Here is a 21,089-nt window from a genome sequence, read left to right on the forward strand (position 1 = left end):
GAACTGAACACCGCCCCCCCCACCCCGGTCAAGCTGAAGGCTGCTATTTTTGACTGGCCAGGGAACATCCTAGAATTCCAGGTCATTGTCTGTCTTTGATTGGGATTGGTAGAGCCTTTCAGGAGATTGTAGAGCAGAAGGCAGGTTCCACTTTTGCTTTCAGTTTTCGTTCTGAGAAGGAACTGGGCTTCAGTGTTTAGGAGTAAGATGGGATTGGTAGAGCCATCTCTTCCAAATATCTCTTCCAGAACGGCTGCAACTTCTCTCTCTGTTATCTCTGATGTCCTTGGGGAGTACAGGGTCGAACAGTTGGGGAGGATTTAAACAATATGGCGGAGGGTGGTGGGAACCTATTTAAGAATCAGAGCCGGGGGAATCAAGAACAAGAGAAAAACACACAAGGAGAATAAGAAAAGTGATAGGCAGAGAAATCAAGGGCCTGTATCAGATATGAGGGGCATAGACAGAGTGGATAGTCAGAGGCTTTTCCCCAGGGTAGAGGGGTCAATTACTAGGGGGCATAGGTTTAAGGTGAGAGGGGCAAAGTTTAGAGTAGATGTACGAGGCAAGTTTTTTACGCAGAGGGTAGTGGGTGCCTGGAACTCACTACCGGAGGAGGTAGTGGAGGCAGGGACGATAGGGACATTTAAGGGGCATCTTGACAAATATATGAATAGGATGGGAATAGAAGGATACGGACCCAGGAAGTGTAGAAGATTGTAGTTTAGTCGGGCAGTATGGTCGGCACGGGCTTGGAGGGCCGAAGGGCCTGTTCCTGTGCTGTACATTTCTTTGTTCTTTGTTCTTTGTAACAGCACTGTAAAGGATAGTAGGGATGGGACAAGGAACGTTAAAAGGACTAGCCTTCAGGTTTTATACCTGAATGCGCAGAGCATTCAAAAAAAAATGGATGAATCAGTTGCACAGATAAATGGAAAGGGATAGAACATAGAGCATAGAACGATACAGCGCAGTACAGGCCCATCGGCCCACGATGTTGCACCGAAACAAAAGCCATCTAACCTACACTATGCCATTATCATCCATATGCTTATCCAATAAACTTTTAAATGCCCTCAATGTTTGCGATTTCACTACTGTTGCAGGTAGGGCATTCCACGGCCTCACCACTCTTTGCGTAAAGAACCTAACTCTGATATCTATTACCCCTCAGTTTAAAGCTATGTCCCCTCATGCTAGCCATTTCCATCCGCGGGAGAAGGCTCTCACTGTCCACCCTATCCAACCCCCTGATCATTCTGTATGCCTCTATTAAGTCTCCTCCTAACCTTCTTCTCTCTAACGAAAAGAACCTCAAGTCCATCAGCCTTTCCTCATAAGATTTTCCCTCCATACCAGGCAACACCCTGGTAAATCTCCTCTGCACCCGCTCCAAAGCTTCCACGTCCTTCCTATAATGCGGTGACCAGAACTGTACGCAATACTCCAAATGCGACCGTACCAGAGTTTTGTACAGCTGCAACATGACCTCATGACTCTGGAACGCAATCCCTCGACCAATAAACGCCAACACTCCATAGGCCTTCTTCACAACCCTATCAACCTGGGTGGCAACTTTCAGGGATCTATGTACATGGACACCTAGATCCCTCTGCTCATCCACACTTCCAAGAACTTTACCATTAGCCAAATATTCCGCATTCCTGTTATTCCTTCCAAAGTGAATCACCTCACACTTCTCTACATTAAACTTCATTTGCCACCTCTCAGCCCAGCTCTGCAGCTTATCTATGTCCCTCTGTAACCTGCTACATCCTTCCGCACTGTCGACAACACCACCGACTTTAGTGTTGTCTGCAAATTTACTCACCCACCCTTCTGCGCCCTCCTCTAGGTCATTGATAAAAATGACAAACAGCAACGGCCCCAGAACAGATCCTTGTGGTACGCCACTTGTAACTGAACTCCATTCTGAACATTTCCCATCAACCACCACCCTCTGTCTTCTATCAGCTAGCCAATTTATGATCCACATCTCTAAATCACCCTCAATCCCCAGCCTCCGTATTTTCTGCAATAGCCTACCATGGGGAACCTTATCAAACGCTTTACTGAAATCCATATACGCCACATCAACTGCTCTACCCTCGTCTACCTGTTCAGTCACCTTCTCAAAGAACTCGATAAGGTTTGTGAGGCAAGACCTACCCTTCACAAAGCCATGCTGACTATCCCTGATCATATTATTCCTATCTAGATGATTATAAATCTTGTCTCTTATAATCCCCTCCAAGACTTTACCCACAACAGACGTGGGGCTCACCAGTCTATAGTTGCCGGGGTTGTCTCTACTCCCCTTTTTGAACAAAGGGACCACATTTGCTATCCTGCAGTCCTCTGGCACTATTCCTGTAGCCAATGATGACATAAAAATCAAAGCCAAAGGCCCAGCAATCTCTTTCCTGGCTTCCCGGAGAATCCCAGGATAAATCCCATCAGGCCCCGGGGACTTATCTATTTTCAGCCTGTCCAGAATTGCCAACACCTCGTCCCTACGTACCACAATGTCATCTATTCTAATAGCCTCTCCTTTCCTGTTTCTAACCTCAGCATTCTCCTCCACAACATTATCTTTTTCCTGAGTGAATACTGACGAAAAGTATTCAATTAGTATCTCGCCTATCTCTTCAGACTCCACGCACAACTTCCCATCCCTGTCCTTGACTGGCCCTACTCTTACCCTAGTCATTCTTTTATTCCTGACATACCTATAGAAAGCTTTTGGGTTTTCCTTGATCCTACCTGCCAAATACTTCTCATGTCCCCTCCTTGCTCGTCTTAGGTCTCTCTTTAGATCCTTCCTCGCTACCTTGTAACTATCAATCGCCCCAACTGAAACTTCACACCTCATCTTAACATAGGCCTCCTTCTTCTTCTTAACAAGAGATTCCACTTCTTTGGTAAACCACGGTTCGCTCGCTCGACGCCTTCCTCCCTGCCTGACCGGTACGTACTTATCAAGAACACGCAGTAGCTGTTCCTTGAACAAGCTCCACTTATCCACTGTGCCCAACACTTGCAGCCTACTTCTCCAACCTATCCCCCCCCCCCCCCCAAGTCATGTCTAATGGCATCATAATTGCCCTTCCCCCAGCTATAGCTCTTGCCCTGCGGTGTATACGTATCCCTTTCCATCACTAACGTAAAAGTCACCGAATTGTGGTCACTGTCCCCAAAGTGCTCTCCTACCTCCAAATCCAACACCTGGCCAGGTTCATTCCCCAAAACCAAATCCAAAGTGGCCTCGCCTCTTGTTGGCCTGTCAACATATTGTGTCATGAAACCCTCCTGCACACATTGTACAAAAAACGACCCATCTAATGTACTCGAACTGTATCTTTTCCAGTCAATATTTGGAAAGTTAAAGTCTCCCATAATAACTACCCTGTTACTTTCGCTCTTATCCAGAATCATCTTCGCCATCCTTTCCTCTACATCCCTAGAAATATTTGGAGGCCTATAGAAAACTCCCAACAGTGTGACCTCTCCTTTCCTGTTTCTAACCTCAGCCCATACTACCACAGAAGAAGAGTCCCCAAATAGCATCCTCTCTGCCACCGTAATACTGCTCTTGACTAGCAGCGCCACACCTCCCCCTCTTTTGCCTCCTTCTCTGAGCTTACTAAAAGACCTAAACCCCGGAACCTGCAACATCCATTCCTGTCCCGGCTCTATCCATGTCTCCGAAATGGCCACAACATCGAAGTCCCAGGTACCAACCCATGCTGCCAGTTCCCCTACCTTATTTCGTACACTCCTGGCATTGAAGTAGACACACTTCAAACCACCTACCTGAACAGTGGCCCCCTCCTGCGAAGTCAAATCTGTGCTCCTGACCTCTATACTCTCATTCTCCCGTACCCTAAAACTGCAATCCAGGTTCCCATGCCCCTGCTGTATTAGTTTAACCCCCACCCCAAAGAGCACTAACAAATCTCCCCCTCCCCAGGATATTTGTGCCCCTCAGGTTCAGATGTAGACCATCCTGTCTGTAGAGGTCCCACCTTCCCCAGAAAGAGCCCCAGTTATCCAGAAATCTGAATCCCTGTAGCCACGTGTTCACTTTCTCTCTCTCCCTATTCTTCATCTCATTATCACGTGGCACGGGCAACAACCCAGAGATAACAACTCTGTTTGTTCTCGTTCTGAGCTTCCATCCTAGCTCCCTGAAAGCCTGCCTGACATCCTTGTCCCCTTTCCTACCTATGTCGTTAGTGCCAATGTGGACCTCGACTTGGGGCTGCTCCCCCTCCCCCTTAAGGACCCGGAAAACACGATCCGAGACATCACGTACCCTTGCACCTGGGAGGCAACATACCAAACGTGAGTCTCTCTCGCTCCCACAAAATCTCCTATTTTTGCCCCTGACTATCGAGTCCCCAATTACTAATGCTCTGCTCCTCTCCCCCCTTCCCTTCTGAGCAACAGGGACAGACTCCGTGCCAGAGGCCCGTACCCCATGGTTTACCCCTGGTAAGTCCCCCCCCCCCACAAGTATCCAAAGCGGTATACGTGTTACTCAGGGGAACGACCGCAGGGGATCCCTGCACTGACTGCTTCTTCCCAGTCCCTCTTACAGTTACCCATCTATCTTCAATCTTTGGTGTAACTAATTCCCTGAAGCTGCTATCTATGACCCCCTCTGCCTCCCGCATGATCCGAAGTTCATCCAACTCCAGCTCCAGTTCCCAAACTCGGTCTTGGAGGAGCTGGAGATGGCTGCACTTCCTGCAGGTTAAATCAGCAGGGACACTAACGGCATCCCTCAACTCAAACAATCTGCAGGAGGAACATTGCACGCCCTTCCCTGCCATCCCTCTAACTTCCAACCAAGATCTGGCTAATAAATATATTTTTTTTTAAAAAGAAAAAATAATAATATAATATAATATGGCACTTACCTCACACCAATGGGTTTTATTATTAGGTTAGAGGAGGAGGGCAGGTGGGAGACACTACACCTGTAGTGTCTCGGGTTTCCTCTCCACCAGAATGTATTGGGGGGGGGTGGGGTGGAGGAGGTGGGACCTTCCCAGAAGTCCGCGGGTCGAACTTCCGATTCGAATTTCCGGCTCCCGCGTTATAAAAAAAATTTTTTTTTTAAAAATAACACAGCAAAGAAGAACAGAAACGGGACCAGGTAAGTGTTTCAAACTCAAATACTCACCCACCGCCAGCCCCCGCACGCCGCTCTCGTCGGAACTCCAAGTGCTGCTCCTGCAAGTAAGTGTTTTAAACTCAAATACTCACCCACCGGCAGCCCCTGCACGCCGCTCCCGCCGAAACTCCAAGTGCTGCTGCAGCAAGGATATGATATCGTTGGGAGTAGGGAGACATGGCTCCAAGATAAACATTGAGGCTACTCAGTTTTTAGCAAGGACAGACGGAAAGAAATGTTGGTGGATTGCATTCTCGATCAAAGAAGGTAAGGGTACAATATTGAGGAAATAAATCAGCACAGATCAGGAGGAATCTCTCTGGGCTGAGATAAGAAACATCAAGGGGCAAACAACATTCGTCGGTGTGGTATACAGAACACCAAACTGCAGTGGGAATAATATCGGACAGGAATTCAGAGATGTATGTGATAAAGGAACATCTGTGATTATGGGTGACGTTAATCTGCAGAAAGATTGGGTGAGTCAAATTAGTCACAGAAACAGCCTCCATGAACAGGCGCTGGAATGTGGCGACTAGGGGCTTTTCCCAGTAACTTCATTGAAGCCTACTTGTGACAATAAGCGATTTTCATTTCATTTCATTTCATAGGAGTAATTTATGTAGTTTGTACGAGATGGTTACAGGCCACCATGGACTGGGTGTTGTGCAATGAGAAAGGATTAGTTGGCAATCTAGTTGTGAGAGAACCCTCGGTTAGCATTATATTCATTGGCGTTTAAAAGAGTGAGAGAGGATCTCATAGAAAGATATACAATTCTAGCAGGATTAGACAGGGTAGATTCAGAAAGAATGTTCCCGGTGGTGGGGGAGTCCAGAACTAGGGGCCACAGTTTGAGGATAAGGGGTAAACATTTTAGGACTGAGATGAGGAGAAATTTCTTCACCCAGAGAGTGGTGAATCTGTGGAATTCACTACCACACAAGGTAGATTGAGGTGAAAACGTTGTGTAATTTCAAGAAGGAAGTAGATATAGCTCTTGGGGCTAAAGGGATCAAGGGATCCCAGGGGAAGTAGGAGTCAGTTTATTGAACTTGATGATGATCCATGATCATAATAAATAGCTGTCTCTCGGCCTTTCAGAGGGTACTTGAGCCTCAACCACATTGCTGTGTGTTCGGAACCTCATGTAGGCCAGACCAGGGAAGGATGGGTTTTTACAACAATTGATAGTTTCATGGGTACGATTACAGGGACTGGCTTTCAATTCCTGATTTATCAATTGAATTTAAATTTCACCACATGCTCCGGAGGGATTTGGGCCTATGTCCTGAAACATTAGCCTGGGCCTCTTGATGACTAGTCCAGGGATATTACAACTATCCCATCATACCCCTGTGTATGATCATCCTGGTGATGAGGCAGTGTGAAGCATTTATGTCCTTCTATGCAACGTATTTTCATCAAAATTCCCTTCTCTGGTTTAGCACAGGGCTAAATAGCTGGCTTTTAAAGCAGACCAAGGCAGGCCAGCAGCACGGCTCAATTCCCGTACCAGCCTCCCCGAACAGGCGCCCACAGTAACTTCATTTTTGCAGCCCACTTGTGACAATAAGCGATTTTCATTTCATTTTTTCATTTTTTCCATTTCCTCCCTTTTAGGATCCTCGGCCAAACAGGAACTATCGTGCTATGACTATAGCCCATTCGATTGCTCACACTCTGGGAATAGGGCATGATGATCGAAAGCTGGCTTGTACCTGTTCAGCCGGGAACCAGAGATGCATCATGAATAAAGCTTTAACGTGAGGAGTTTGATCTTTTTCCCACTGCAATCTGTAACAACAAGAATTCAAAACAGAAAATGAAGTATTTACAAAATGTCCTGAAAAAGTGTTTCATAGAATTTGCAGTACAGAAGGAGGCCATTCGGCCCATCGAGTCTGCACCGGCTCTTGGAAAGAGCACCCTACCCAAGGTCAACTCCTCCACCCTATCCCCATAACCCAGTAACCCCACCCAACACTAAAGGCAATTTTGGATACTAAGTGCAATTTATCATGGACAATCCACCTAACCTGCACATCTTTGGACTGTGGGAGGAAACCGGAGCACCCGGAGGAATCCCACACACACACGGGTTGGATGTGCAGACTCCGCACAGACAGTGACCCAAGCCGGAATCGAACCTGGGACCCTGGTGCTGTGAAGCAGTTGTGCTATCCACAATGCTACTGTGCTGCCCTGTTTAGTGGATGATCCTCATGGGGAACGTAATATGACTGGCACCAGTGTCCTTGTGGGGTGGTTTAAATATTAAATTGGGAGCGGAGCCCTGACCCACCTCATCCCTCTCACCTACCTCACCACACCACCCCTATGCCCCATTACCACTTATGCCTATTCACCCATTCTGTGTACATCTGAACCCTGTCACAACCTCCATCCATTCAGTCCCCATATTACGCCTTGCACTCTGCCCCTCCCATGCCCACTCACCTGTTATTCACTATACACAGAACTCTTGAGTCCTATAATCACATTTTAAGTTGACATCATTATAAAATGATATCTTTGACATGCTCATGCAACATTGAAGATAAATAAACCCAGTCCTCTTCACTGATGCGTCAACAACCCCTGCAGAGATGAATACATTAGGATGGATTGAAACTCAGCTATGCATGCGTAATGTGATTGCATTAAATGGCACAGCCAGCAGTGCGGGTTCAATTCCCGTACCAGCTTCCCTGAACAGGCGCCGGAATGTGGCGACTAGGGGCTTTTCACAGTACCTTCATACTTGTGACAATTAAAGGTTATTATTATTATGTCATGACACCCAGGGCTAGGGCGCGATTAATTCCAGCCCCTTCTTGACCGGAGTCACAAACATAAGTGAATTAACCAATAATTCTTTTGAGGTTTTCACGATCTTTGGCCCGAGACTGCGTCAATGACTCACAGGTAAGTAAAACACAATAACTGTTACTTTAGAGCAAGAAAGGAGTTAAAACATGCAATAGTTAAACGAGAATAACGGCCTGATAATCTATGGGCCGTATTCTCCCTTTCTGAGTCTAAATGCTGACGTCAACGAAAAATATGTAGACTTTCACGTCAGAAGAATCGGTGCCACACCGGTGAGGGGCTAGGACCGGAGCCTCGTGGAACACCTTTGAAACCCACGGAAAACAATGCGGAATCGCTGGGTCGGTGTTGGACACTTGCAGCCGCGCTTAAACAATACACCTCCTACACACAGCTGATGGGTTGGCTGGGGCCAGAGGGGAGCGCCCTGGGGGGGGGGTCACCCATACATCCCAGGGCACCAGGTTTAAAGCGGGCTGTCAGCGGCATGGCTGCCTTGCCGGCCGCGATAATGATGTTGCGCATCCGTCCACCCCAACCCCACAGCCCACCTCCTGACCCCCCCCCCCGCCGGGTCGGAGAATCACCGGGGGCTGGCGTGAATCCCGCCCCGAATTCTCTGCCACCAGAGAATCGGCGGGGGCAGGAATCGCGCCGTGCCAGTCGGCGGGCTCCCCCCTAGCGATTCTCCGGCTCGCGATGGGCCAAAGTCGCGCCGCTGCCAACCCTCGCCAGCCGGCAGTGCGGAAATCACTCTGGTGCGGACCTAGCCCCTCAAGGTGAGGGCTTGGACCCTAAAGATTCAGAGAATTCCGCACCATTGGGGCGGCGCGATGCCGGTTTGGTTCCCGCCACTCCATTACACCGGATTCCCCCGCCCCGCCAGGGAAAGAAGAATCCCGGCTGCTGTTTCAATGATGCGTGCCATGCATTAGCATTGACGCCGATTTCGGGGGGGGGGGGGGGGCAGAGAATCGTGATTCGGGGCGGGATTCTCCGCAATCGGCGCGATGTCCGCTGACCGGCTCCAAAAACGGCGCAAATCAGTCTGGCATCGTGCCGCCCCAAAGGTGCGGAATTCTCCGCATCTTGAGAGGCCGAGCCTTCATCTTGAGGTGCTAGGCCCGCGCCAAACAGTTTTCCGCCCTGCCAGCTGGCGCGGAAATGACTTTGCTGTGCGACGCACGCGCGGGAGTGTGAGCAGCCGCTCATGGCATCCCCGCGCATGCGCAGTGGAGGGGGTCTCTTCTGCCTCCGCCATAGTGAAGGCCATGGCGAAGGCGGAAGGAAAAGAGTTACCCCCGCGGCACAGGCCCGCCCGCGGATCAGTGGGCCCCGATCGTGGTCCAGACCACCGTGGGGGCACGCCACGGGGCCAGATTCCCCCGCGCCCCTTCCAGGAACCCAGAGCCCGCCCACGCCGCCTTGTCCCGCCGTTCGAAAGGTGGTTCACTCCACGCCAGCTGGCGTGGGTTGACAGTGGCGGGATTTCGGCCCATCGCGGACTGGAGAATCGCTGGGGGTGGGCCCGCCGACCGGAGCAATTTCCGGCGACCGGACGCAGCGCGATTCCCGCCCCCGTTGAATCTCTGGTGGCGGAAAATTCGGGACACGGCGGGGGCGGGACTCACGCCAGCCCCCGGCGATTCTCCGACCTGATGGGGGGTCGGAGAATCGCGCCCTATGGGGTGACCCCCCGCCGGTTCGGAGAATCGCCGGGGGCTGGCGTGAATCCCGCCCCCGCTGGTTGCCGAATTCTCCGGCACACGATATCCGGCTGGGGTGGGAATCATGCCACGCTGGTTGGCGGCACCCCCCCCCCCCCCCCCGGCGATTCTCCGGCCCTAATGGGCCGAGGTCCCGCTGCTGGAATGCCTGTCCTGCCGGCGAGAATCAAACCACCTACCTTACCGGCAGTCTCCGGGGTCCTGGGCAGGGCGCAGGGCGATCTGACCCCGGGGGGTGCCCCCATGGTGGCCTGGCCCGCGATCGGGGCCCACCGATCCGCGGGCGGGCCTGTGCCGTGGGGGCACTCTTTTCCTTCCACCTGCGCCACGGTCTCCACCATGGTGGAGGCGGAAGAGACTCCCTCCACTGCGCATGCGCGGGAATGCCGTCAGCGGCCGCTAACGCTCCTGCGCATGCGCCGCCCGGAGATGTCATTTCCGCGCCAGCTGGCGGGGCACCAAAGGCCTTTTCGGTGAGCTGGTGGGGCGGAAATACGTCCGGCGCGGACCTAGCCCCTTAAGGTTGGGGCTCGGCCCCCCCAAGATGCGGAGCATTCCGCACCTTTGGGGCGGCGCGATGCCCCACTGATTTGCGCCATTTTGGGCACCAGCCGGCGGACATCGCGCCGAGACCGGAGAATTTCGCCCTGTGCCGTGTGGGCACTCTTTTTCTTCCGCCTTCACCACGGTCTCCACTATGGCGGAGGCGGAATAGACCCCTTCCACTGCGCATGCACGGGGATGCCATGAGCGGCCGCTTATGGCCCCGCGCATGCGCCGCCCGACAAAGTCAGTTTCCCGCCAGCTGGCGGGGCACCAAAGGCCTTTTCCGCCAGTTGGCGGGGTGGAAATCAGTCCGGCGCGGGCCTAGCCATTCAAGGTTAGGGCTCGGCTGCTCAAGATGCGGAGTATTCCGCACCTTTGGGGCGGCGCGATGCCGGACTGATTCGTGCCGTTTTTGGCGCCGGTCAGCGGACATCATGCCGATTGCGGAGGATCTCGCCCAAGGAGAGAGATTGGATAGGCTGGGGTTGTTTTCCCTGGAGCAGAGAAGGCGAGGGAGGACCGGATTGAGGTGTATAAAATTATGAGGGACATAGATAGGGTGGATAGGAAGGAACCTTTCCCCATTCGCAGAGGCGGCAATAACCATGGGGCACAGATTTAATGTGAGGAGCAGGAGGTTTGGCGGGTTGCAAGGAACAACCTTTCGCCCAGAGGGTAGTGGGAATGTGGGACTCGCTGCCTGAAAGGGAGGTCGAGATGGGAACCCTCACAGCATTTAAGAAGCATTTAAGATGAGCAATTGAAACTCCCCAGCGTACAAGGATAGAAGGCCAAGTGCTGAAGAGCTAGGTGTTTGATGGCCAGCACAGACATGATCGGCCGAAGAGCCTCTTTCTGTGCTGGTAAACTCTATGATTCGATTCTGGAAGAACTCTTCTGTATCCTCACCTAAACCTTCCAGTCCTTCCCAAAGTGTGGTGCGTAGATTTGGACTTGATATTTCAGTAATGAAGGTATGTTTTACACAGGTTTTACTCTGTAACATTATTGATTTTTAAAAAACGCAAAGCCTTTATTTATAAAAACTAGGCGCATGTGCTTTATTAAGTACTTTGTTTATCTGTTCGACCACATGCAAAGGTTTCTGCCCAAACATACCCAAATCTCTCTGCCCTGCCGACACTTTCAATTTGCACCACCCAGGGTCTCTCTTCTGGATTGAACTTCGATTAACTTGCATCCTGCAGTTCCATCCGTCTCATACATGTTGTATTGAGGCCTATTTTCCATTTGATTTATTTTAATTCCAGGTGCAATACCATTTGTTCATGTTGATGTTGCGCCCGTACTTTGCAGTCTAAGTCACCCATGCCCATACAAACAACAATTTAACGATGACCTTTTAGGAAATCCATTAAATACCCCTTCCAGTTGTCAAAACAGTTAAGCACAACCCTCCATTTCTACCCCTCACCCAATATTATATCCATGCTGCTCCTCCCCTCTTGTCGCATCACCTTCACTTCTGCACAAAGCCTAATTTGCAGAACTTTATCAAATGTCTTTTGGAGGTTCGTATACGCACACAGTGGCTGTTTAGCACAGGGCTAAATCGCTGGCTTTGAAAGCAGAGCAAGGCAGGCCAGCAGCTCGGTTCAATTCCCGTACCAGCCTCCCCGAACAGGCGCTGGAATGTGGCGACTAGGGGCTTTTAACAGTAACTTCATTGAAGCCTACTTGTGACAATAAGCAATTTTCATTTCATAACATGATAATTTGTGCCACGGTGGCATGGGGTTAGTACTGTTGCTTCACAGCTCCAGGATCCCGTCTGTGCGGAGTCTACACTTTCTCCCTGTATCTGCGTGGGTTTCCTCCGGGTGCTCCAGTTTCCTCCCACAAGTCCATAAGCCCATAAGACATGGGAGCAGAATTAGGCCACTCGGCCCATCGAGTCTGCTCCGCCATTCAATCATGGCTGATACTTTTCTCATCCCCATTCTCCTGTCCTCTCCCCATAACCCCTGATCCCCTAATTGATCAAAAACCTATCTATCTCTGTCTGAAAGGCACTCAGTGATTTGGCCTCCACAGCCTTCTGCGGCAAAGAGAGCCACAGATTCACCACCCTCTGGCTGAAGAAATTCCTCCTCATCTCAGTTTTAAAGGATCGTCCCTTTAGTCTGAGATAGTGTTCTCTGGTTCGAGCTTTTCCTACAAGTGGAAACATCCTCTCCACCTCCACTCTATCCAGGCCTCGCTGTATCCTGGAAGTTTCAATAAGATCGGCCCTGATCCTAAACTCCAACGAGTACAGACCCAGAGTCCTCAAGCGTTCGTCAAACGACAAGCTCTTCAATCCAGGGATAATTTTTGTGAACCTCCTCTGGGCCCATTCCAAGGCCAGAACATCCTTCCTTAGAAGTTTTTGGGGCCCAAAACTGCTCACAATACTCCAAATGTGGTCTGACCAGAGCATTATACAGCCACAGAAATACATCCCTGGTCTTGTATTCTAGCCCTCTCGACATGAATGCTAACATTGCATTTGCCTTCCTAACTGCTGACTGAACATGCACATTAACCTTAAGAGAATCGTGAACAAGGACCCCCAAGTCCCTTTGTGTTTCTGATTTCCTAAGCATCTTCCCATCTAGAAAATAGTCTATGCCTAAAATCCTCCTTCCAAAGTGCATAACCTCACACTTTTGCACATTGGATTCCATTTGTCACTTCACTGCCCACCCTCTTAACCTGTTCAAGTCCTTCTGCAGCCCGCCTGCTTCCTCAATACTCCCTGCCCCATTACAGATCTTTGTACAATCTGCAAATTTAGCAACAGTGTCTTCAGTCCTTCCTCCAGACCATTAATGTATGTTGTGAAAAGTTGTGGTCCCAGCACCGACCCCTGAGGCACACCACTAGTTACCGGCTGCCATCCTGAAAAAGACCCCTTTGTCCCCACTTTCTGCCTTCTGCTAGTCAGCCAATCCTCTATCCATGCCAGGACCTTACCCTTAACACCATGGACTCCTAACTTATGCCACACCTTGTCAAAGGCCTTCTAGAAATCGAAATAAATAATTTCCACTGGTTCTCCTTTGTCTAATTTCCTTGTTACTTCCTCAAAGACCTCTAACAGATTTGTCAGACACGACGTCCCTTTGACGAAGCCATGCTGACTCTGTCCTATTTTACCATGCACTTCCAAGTACTCCACAATCTCATCTTTAATAATGGACTCTAAAATCTTACCAATGACCGAAGTCAGGCTAATCGGCCTATAATCTCCCATCTACTGCCTCCTTCCCGTCTTGAACAGCGGTGTTACATTAGACGCTTTCCAGTCGTCTGGGACCCTTCCTGCCTCCAGTGACTCCTGAAAAATCACCACCAATGCCTGCACAATCTCCTCAGAACCCTGGGGTGTAGTCCATCCAGCCCAGGTGGTTTATCCAGCTTCAGACCTTTCAGTTTCCCCAGAACCTTCTCCTTATTAATGGTCAATGCGCTCACCTCTGCCCCATGGGTCTCCTGGAGCTCTGGCATCCTACTGGTGTCTTCCACCGTGAAGACTGATGCAAAGTAACTATTCAGTTCCTCTGCCATTTCTTTGTTTCCTATTATAACTTCTCCAGCCACATTTTCTAGTGGTCGAATGTCTATTTTTGCCCCTCTCTTACCTTTTGTCTCTTAAAAAACTCTTCCTATCTTCCTTTACATTACTAGCTACTTGCACTCATATTTCATCTTCTCCCCCCCCGATTGTTTTTTTAGTTGTCCTCTGCTCGCTTTTAAAGGCTTCCCAATCCTCTGGCTTCCCACTATTCCTCGCCACTTTGTATGCTTTTGCTTTAGCTTTTATGCTGCCCTTGAATTCCCCTGTCAGCCATGGATGCCTTGTCCTCCCCTTAGCATGCTTCCTCCTCCTTGGGATGAATTTCTGTTGTGCCTCCCTAATAACCCCCCAGAACCCCTGCACTTGCTGTTCCACTGTCTTCCCTGCTAGGCTCCTTTTCCAATCAACTCTGGCCAGCTCCTCCCTCATGTCTTTGAAGTTACCCTTATTTAATTGTAATACTGTTACATCTGATTCCAGCTTCGCCCTCTCAAACTGCAGGGTAAATTCTATCATATTGTGGTCACCGCTCCCTAAGGGTTCCTTCACCTTCAGGTCCCTAATCAAGTCTACCTCATTGCACATCACCAAATCCAGAATTCCCTGTTCCCTAGTAGGCTCTGTCACAAACTGCTCCAAAAAACCATCTCTTAGACATTCCACAAATTCCTTTTCTTCGGATCCACTACCAACCTGATTTTCCCAGTCCACCTGCATATTGAAGTCCCCCATGATTATTGTAATATTGCCTTTTTTAAAAGCCTTTTCTATCTCCTGATTTATTTTCTGACCCAAATCCTGACTACTGCTAGGGGGCCTGTACATAACTCCCATCAGAGTCTTTTTACCTTTGCGATTCCTCATCTCTACAAAATTACAAAATGATCAGGGGGTTGGATAGGGTGGACAGTGAGAGCCTTCTCCCGCGGATGGAAATGGCTGGCACAAGGGGACATAACTTTAAACTGAGGGGTAATAGATATAGGACAGAGGTCAGGGGTAGGTTCTTTACGCAAAGAGTAGTGAGGCCGTGGAATGCCCTACCTGCTACAGTAGTGAACTCGCCAACATTGAGGGCATTTAAAAGTTTATTGGATAAACATATGGATGATAATGGCATAGTGTAGGTTAGATGGCTTTTGTTTCGGTGCAACATCGTGGGAAGGGCCTGTACTGCGCTGTATTGTTCTATGTTCTATGTACCCACAGAGATTCTAAGCCTTCTGATCCTATATCGCTCCTTGCTATCGATTTAACTTCATTCCTTACTAACAATGCAACCCCACCCCCTTTGCCCATCTGCCTGTCCTTTCGATAGGACACATATCCTTGTATATTAAATCCCAGCTCTAATCCCCTTGCAGCCACGTCTCTGCGATGCCCACAACATCGTACCGGCCAATTTCAATGTGCGCAACAAGCTCATTTACCTTGTTCCGTATGCTGCGCGCATTTAGGTACAGCACCCTCAATGCTGCATTAGCCACCTCCCTTTTCACACTTGTCACCTTTTTTGCTCTGCCTGAGGGTGATGTTATCTCTTAGTTTGGTTCTCTATTTCCCATTCAGTTATTACACCTCCTAAACTCCATTCTGGTTCCCACCCCCTGCCATATTAGTTTAAATCCTCCCGAGTGACTCCAGCAAACCTCCCCTCCAGTTAAGATGCAACCCGCCCTCCTTGTACAGGTACCACCTGCCCTGGAAGAGATCTCAGTGGTCCAGAAATCTGAAACCCTCTCTCCTACACCGCCAGTTTACCACGTGTTTAGCTGCACTATCCTCCTATTTCTAGCCTCACTGGCACGTGGCACAGGGAGTAATCCTGAGATTACAACCCGAGAGGTCCTGCTTTTATCTTACTACCTAGCTCCCTGAACTCCTTCTGCAGGACCTCATCACTCTTCCTGCCTATGTCGTTAGTACCTATGTGTATTACAACCTCTGGCTGTTCACCCTCCCCCTTCAGGATGTCCTCTGTTCGTTTAGAGACATCCTTGACCCTGGCACCAGGGAGGCTAATACCATCTTGGAGTCTCTTTCACTTCCTCAGAAGCGTCTATCTGTGGCCCTTGCTGTAGAGTCCCTTGTGACTATTGCTCTTCTGCGCTTTTACCCTCCCTGCTGAACATCAGAGCCTGTTGTGATGCCACTGTTCTGGCTGCTGTTGTTTTCCCCTGATAGGCTATCCCCCCCCAACAGTATTCAAAACGGCACACCTGTTAGAGATGGGGACAGCCACAGTGGATCCCTGCACTGACTGCCTGCCCTGTCTAGCGGCACCCATCTGTCTTCCTGCACTGTGGGTGTGACCATATCTCTATAACTCCTATCTATGATGCTTCCCACCACCTGCATGCTCCTAAGTGCATGCAACTGCTGATCCAACTGAACCACGTGGTCTGTGAGGAGCTGCCATTGGTTACACTTGCTGCAGATGTAGTCGATGGAACGCTGGAAGATCTCCCACATCTCACAGATAAAGCACTGCATCCTGCTGAGTGTCATTTATGCACTAGTTAATTAATTCAAATTAAATACTTCAATTTTAATTCGATTAAGTTACAATTAAGTATATGGCCCTGATGCTAAATCTTTACTGTAAAATTAAATGCTAAATACTTATCTCTGCCTCAGGATTTGTTCACCCTCTACCGAGTTAATTAATCAGTTTTAATTAGTTTTCCAATTATTTCCCCCCCCCCCCCCCCCCGCACCCCCCCCCCCCCCAAAAAAAATTAACAGATTCCCTATCAGCAAATCAGGGCACAGCTTTACTGTGATTTCACTTCAGTTTTTCCCCCCCACAAGTTGAAAAGGCATTTTTATCACTTACCTTCCCAGGTTGCTCTCTGGATCTCTCCCTGCAGATACCAGTTACAAAACCAGAAGGAAGAAATCAAAATGAAAGGGAAAAAGCCCCTCCCCACACTCCGCACTGACGAACCACATTGCATCCAAATGACCATGTTTTAATCCTCACTCGGGCTCTCTCACCCAGGCTGTCTCTAACTTCACGTGTGCAAAGCTGATTGACTGTGCGTTTTATGCCTCTCTCTTGGATAGAACCCAGCTAAACTGAGATGGCTCTCACTAGTTAAGCTTCATACAGACACATGCAATTCACACCTTGGCCTCTAGTCAGGCTTCAGGTGATCGGCAGATAACTGCCACTCAGCAATTAGGCTGGGGGCATCTCCAACCAATTAGACACAAAACCTTTAACTGAAAAACAGTTAACCGGAAGACGTGCTTGTTGTGTGAATGAGTGGCGTGATTGGCCATTGCAGAGGGCATTGCTGTGGTTCTGGAGTCGCTGGGTGAGGAGAGAGGAATATACCAGTTGAGTTTTACGACAATCGAGGATTGTCAATATGATTGAGACTAACTGTCAATCCCAGGTTGCCTTTTGCTAATTCCACCAGCTCCCGTTGTGGGATTTCAACACCAAAGCATTAGACAGGGCGACTGGACGACAGATCCAGCAATATTGGCCCTGCTCAATTCACTCCCTCATAGAATCACATAATGTACAGTGCAGAAGGAGGCTATTCAGCCCATCCAGTCTGCACCGGCCCTTGGAAAGAACACCCCACCTAAGCCCACACCTCCACCCTATCCCCGTAACCCAGGAACCCCACCGAAACCTTTTGGACACTAAAGACAATTTAACATGGCAAATCCACCTATCCTGCACGTCTTTGATCTATGGGAGGAAACCGGAGCATCCAGGGGAAACCCACGCAGATATTCGAAGAACGTGCAGACTCCACACGTACAGCGACCCAAGCCGGGAATCGAACCAATGACCCTGGAGCTGTGAAGAATCAGTGCTAACCACTGTGCTACCGTGCCACCCTCTGTGAGAGAATGGCCATAAAGAACAAGCCAGCTTCCTTATCCCAACCTCAATAGCACCAACGTCACTTAGGTGTCACCATGAACACCCAATATTGAGTCTTGTGACATTATGACATTCTCTGGGTGATCAAAGTTGGTTTCTGAAATGCCTGCATCACCCGTGTTTATTACAGCAATGCCTGCGGTGAATTGTGAAGGGATGAGGACGCGCCTTTCACTTTCTTCTCAATCTTTATCTTCAGATCAAGAGTGCTGAATACCTTCAGCAGCTGCAGTTTGGATCACTTCGAGCTAATGTTGACCCGTGGTCAAGGGCCGTGTCTTTTCAATTTGCCAAACCTCGACAGGAAAGTTGGGGTCGTAGTATGCGGAAACAAGCATGTGGAGAAAAACGAAGAGTGTGACTGCGGCCCAGTTGCGGTAAGGAAAAACCAAACACTGTTATGGGCGAGGCGTTTTCAGAATCCCAAAATGTATCATGGAGTTCAACCAACCTCTCCCTTTAATGTATTTGTTGCTTTTCCTAGCACGCGGCTTTTTCCCTAGGTGTGGGATTACAATTATGGACATGTGGGTTTTTAAACACAAAACACTGTTTATTCCATGAACTCAACATAACATCTTGAATAAACATTGGATCTCTGAACACCCCTTACTTCAAAGATAACTCAGAAAATATTGCAACAGTACCTAACTCCTTAAAATGTTCCGAGAAACTTCCAAGAGATCTAACACCTTTAAACAGTATCACATCAGGTTAAAGGATATATATATTTTCTGTAGAATGGCAGAGATATATTAGCTTGGTTGACTTCAGCTCCAGCACCTTGCTTTCTTCTTGTATCTCTCTGGACACACACAGACACCCACCCGCTGCTTTTTAAACTTGCAGCTAAAAACCTGCAAAACTAAACTGCAAAATGGCTGACCTGACCTCAGCCCCACCCACTCTCTGACATCACTGTTTTCTTACAGGTACATTGCTTAAGCATCCATGTCTTAAAAGTACTCTCACATGACAACATGCAAATTAGGAGTAGGCCACTCGGCCCCTCGAACTTGCTTCACCAGTCAACAAGATCATGGCTGATCTGATTGTGACCGCAACTCCAAATTATTGGGGAGGATTCTTCTCAGGATCTACTCCCACTTGGATATAAGTTGGGCGTATTAGTGAGAGGCAGCACGGTTTTGTGAAGGGGAGGTCGTGTCTCACTAACTTGATCGGGTTTTTCGAGGCAGTTACGAAGATGATTGATGCAGGTAGGGCAGTGGATGTTGTCTACATGGACTTCAGGTAAGGCCTTTGACAAGGTCCCTCATGGTAGACTAGCACAAAAGGTAAAGTCACACGGGATCAGGGGTGAGCTGGCAAGGTGGATACAGAACTGGCTAGGTCATCGAAGCCAGACACTCGCAGTGGAATGGTGTATTTCTGAATGGAGGGCTGTGACCAGTGGCGTTCCTCAGGGATCAGTGCTGGGATCTTTGCTGTTTGTAATATATGTAAATGATTTGGAGGTTTAATTAGTAAGTTTGCGAATGATACAAAGGTTGGTGGAATTGCGGATAGCGATGAGGACCGTCAGAAAATACAGCAGGATATAGATCTGTTGGGGACTTGGGTGGAGAGATGGCAGATGGAGTTTAATCTGGACAAATGTGAGGTAATAATATCACTTATTGTCACAAGTAGGCTTCAATGAAGTTACTGTGAAAAGCCCCTAGTCGCCACATTCCGGCGCCTGTTCAGGGAGGCCGGGAATTGAACCCGCGCTGCTGGCCTTGTTCTGCATTACAAACCAGCTGTTTAGTCCACTGTGCTAAACCAACCACTGGTTGCATTTTGGAAGGTCTGATACTGATGGGAAATTTACAGTAAATGGCAGAACCCAGAAGAGTATTGTCAGGCAGAGAGATCTGGGAGTACAGGTACACAGGTCACTGAAAGTGGCAATGCAGGTGGAGAAGGTAGTCAAGAAGGCATACGGCATGCTTGCCTTCAACGGCCAGGGCATTGAGTTTAAACATTGGCATGTTATGTTGCAGCTGTATAGAACGTTAGTCAGGCCGCACTTGGAGTATAGTGTTCAATTCTGGTCGCCACACGACCAGAAGGATGTGGAGGTTTCCTCCCACAGTCCAAAGACGTGCAGGTTAGGTGGATTGGTCATGTTAAATGGCCCTTAGTGTCCAAAAAGGTTAGGAAGGGTTATTAGGTTACAGGGATAGGGTGGAAGTGAGGGCTTAAGTGGGTCGGTGCAGACTCGATGGGCCGAATGGCCTCCTTTTGCACTGCATGTTATATGTTCCATGTTCCATTAGCTATGAGGAGAGGTTGGATAAACTCGCTTTGTTCTCACTGGAACGACGGAGGTTGAGGGGCGACCTGATAGAGGTCTACAAAATTATGAGGGGCATAGACAGAGTGGATAGTCAGAGGCTTTTCCCCGGGGTAGAGGGATCAATTACTCGTGGGCATTGGTTTAAGGTACGAGGGACAAGGTTTAAATCACAGACGTTACAGTGGATTTGGCCCATCAAATCTGCACCGGCTCTTGGAAAGCCCACACTTCCACCCTTTCCCAGTAACCCCTCCTAACCTTTTTAGACACTACAGGACAATTTAAAATGGCCAATCCGCCTAACCTACACATCTTTGGACTGTGGGAGGAAACCGGAGCACCCGGAGGAAACCCACGCACACACGGGGAGAACGTGCAGACTCCGCACAGACAGTGACCCAAGCCGCGAATCGAACAGGGGCCCTTCAACTGTGCTAACCCCTGTGCTACCGTGCCAGGAGATGTTCGAGGCATGTTTTTTACACAGTGGGTGGTGGGAGCCTGGAATCTGCTTCTGACGGAGGTGCTGGAAGCAGGGACGATATTGACATTTAAGGAGCGTCTTGATAAATATATGAATAGGCTGGAAATAGAGGGGTAGGGATGGGATGGTTATTCTGGCATGGTAGCCCAGTGATTAGCTTCGATTGGGGATATGGTCCTTGGAAGGGTAGGGCATTTTAGTTCAGATGGGCAGTATGGTCGGCACAGGCTTGGAGGGCCGAAGGGGCTGTTTCCATGCTGTACTTTACCTTGTTCTTTGTTCTTAGTATTATTGCCTAACCCCGATAACTATTCCTCTCCTTGTTAATCAGAAATCTATCGAGCTCCGCCTTAGAAATATTGAAAGATTCTCCATCCGGCGCAGTGTGCCCACGCTGGCAGGGCAATCCTGCGTTCCGGCAGCCGGCCAATGGGGTTTCGCATTGTGTCCATTCCACGCCGCTGGGTAACCTGGGTAACTCACACTCACACCCTCTCTCACACTCAGACTCTATCTCACACTCACACCATATCAC

General features: G+C 49.2%; 1 protein-coding gene across 1 annotated transcript in view; it reads left to right on the forward strand.

The window, feature by feature from the left end:
* LOC140409439 (disintegrin and metalloproteinase domain-containing protein 12-like) overlaps positions 1-21,089 on the forward strand; it is a 422,048-nt gene that overhangs the window by 374,134 nt on the left and 26,825 nt on the right. Inside the window, exons 10-11 of the mRNA XM_072497872.1 lie at positions 6,803-6,945; positions 17,968-18,145. Of these exons, the coding sequence (XP_072353973.1) occupies positions 6,803-6,945; positions 17,968-18,145 (321 nt within the window). The remainder of the gene's footprint in view (positions 1-6,802; positions 6,946-17,967; positions 18,146-21,089) is intronic.

The sequence above is a fragment of the Scyliorhinus torazame genome, chromosome 3, assembly GCF_047496885.1.
Source record: "Scyliorhinus torazame isolate Kashiwa2021f chromosome 3, sScyTor2.1, whole genome shotgun sequence".
NCBI classification, from domain to species: Eukaryota; Metazoa; Chordata; class Chondrichthyes; order Carcharhiniformes; family Scyliorhinidae; genus Scyliorhinus; species Scyliorhinus torazame.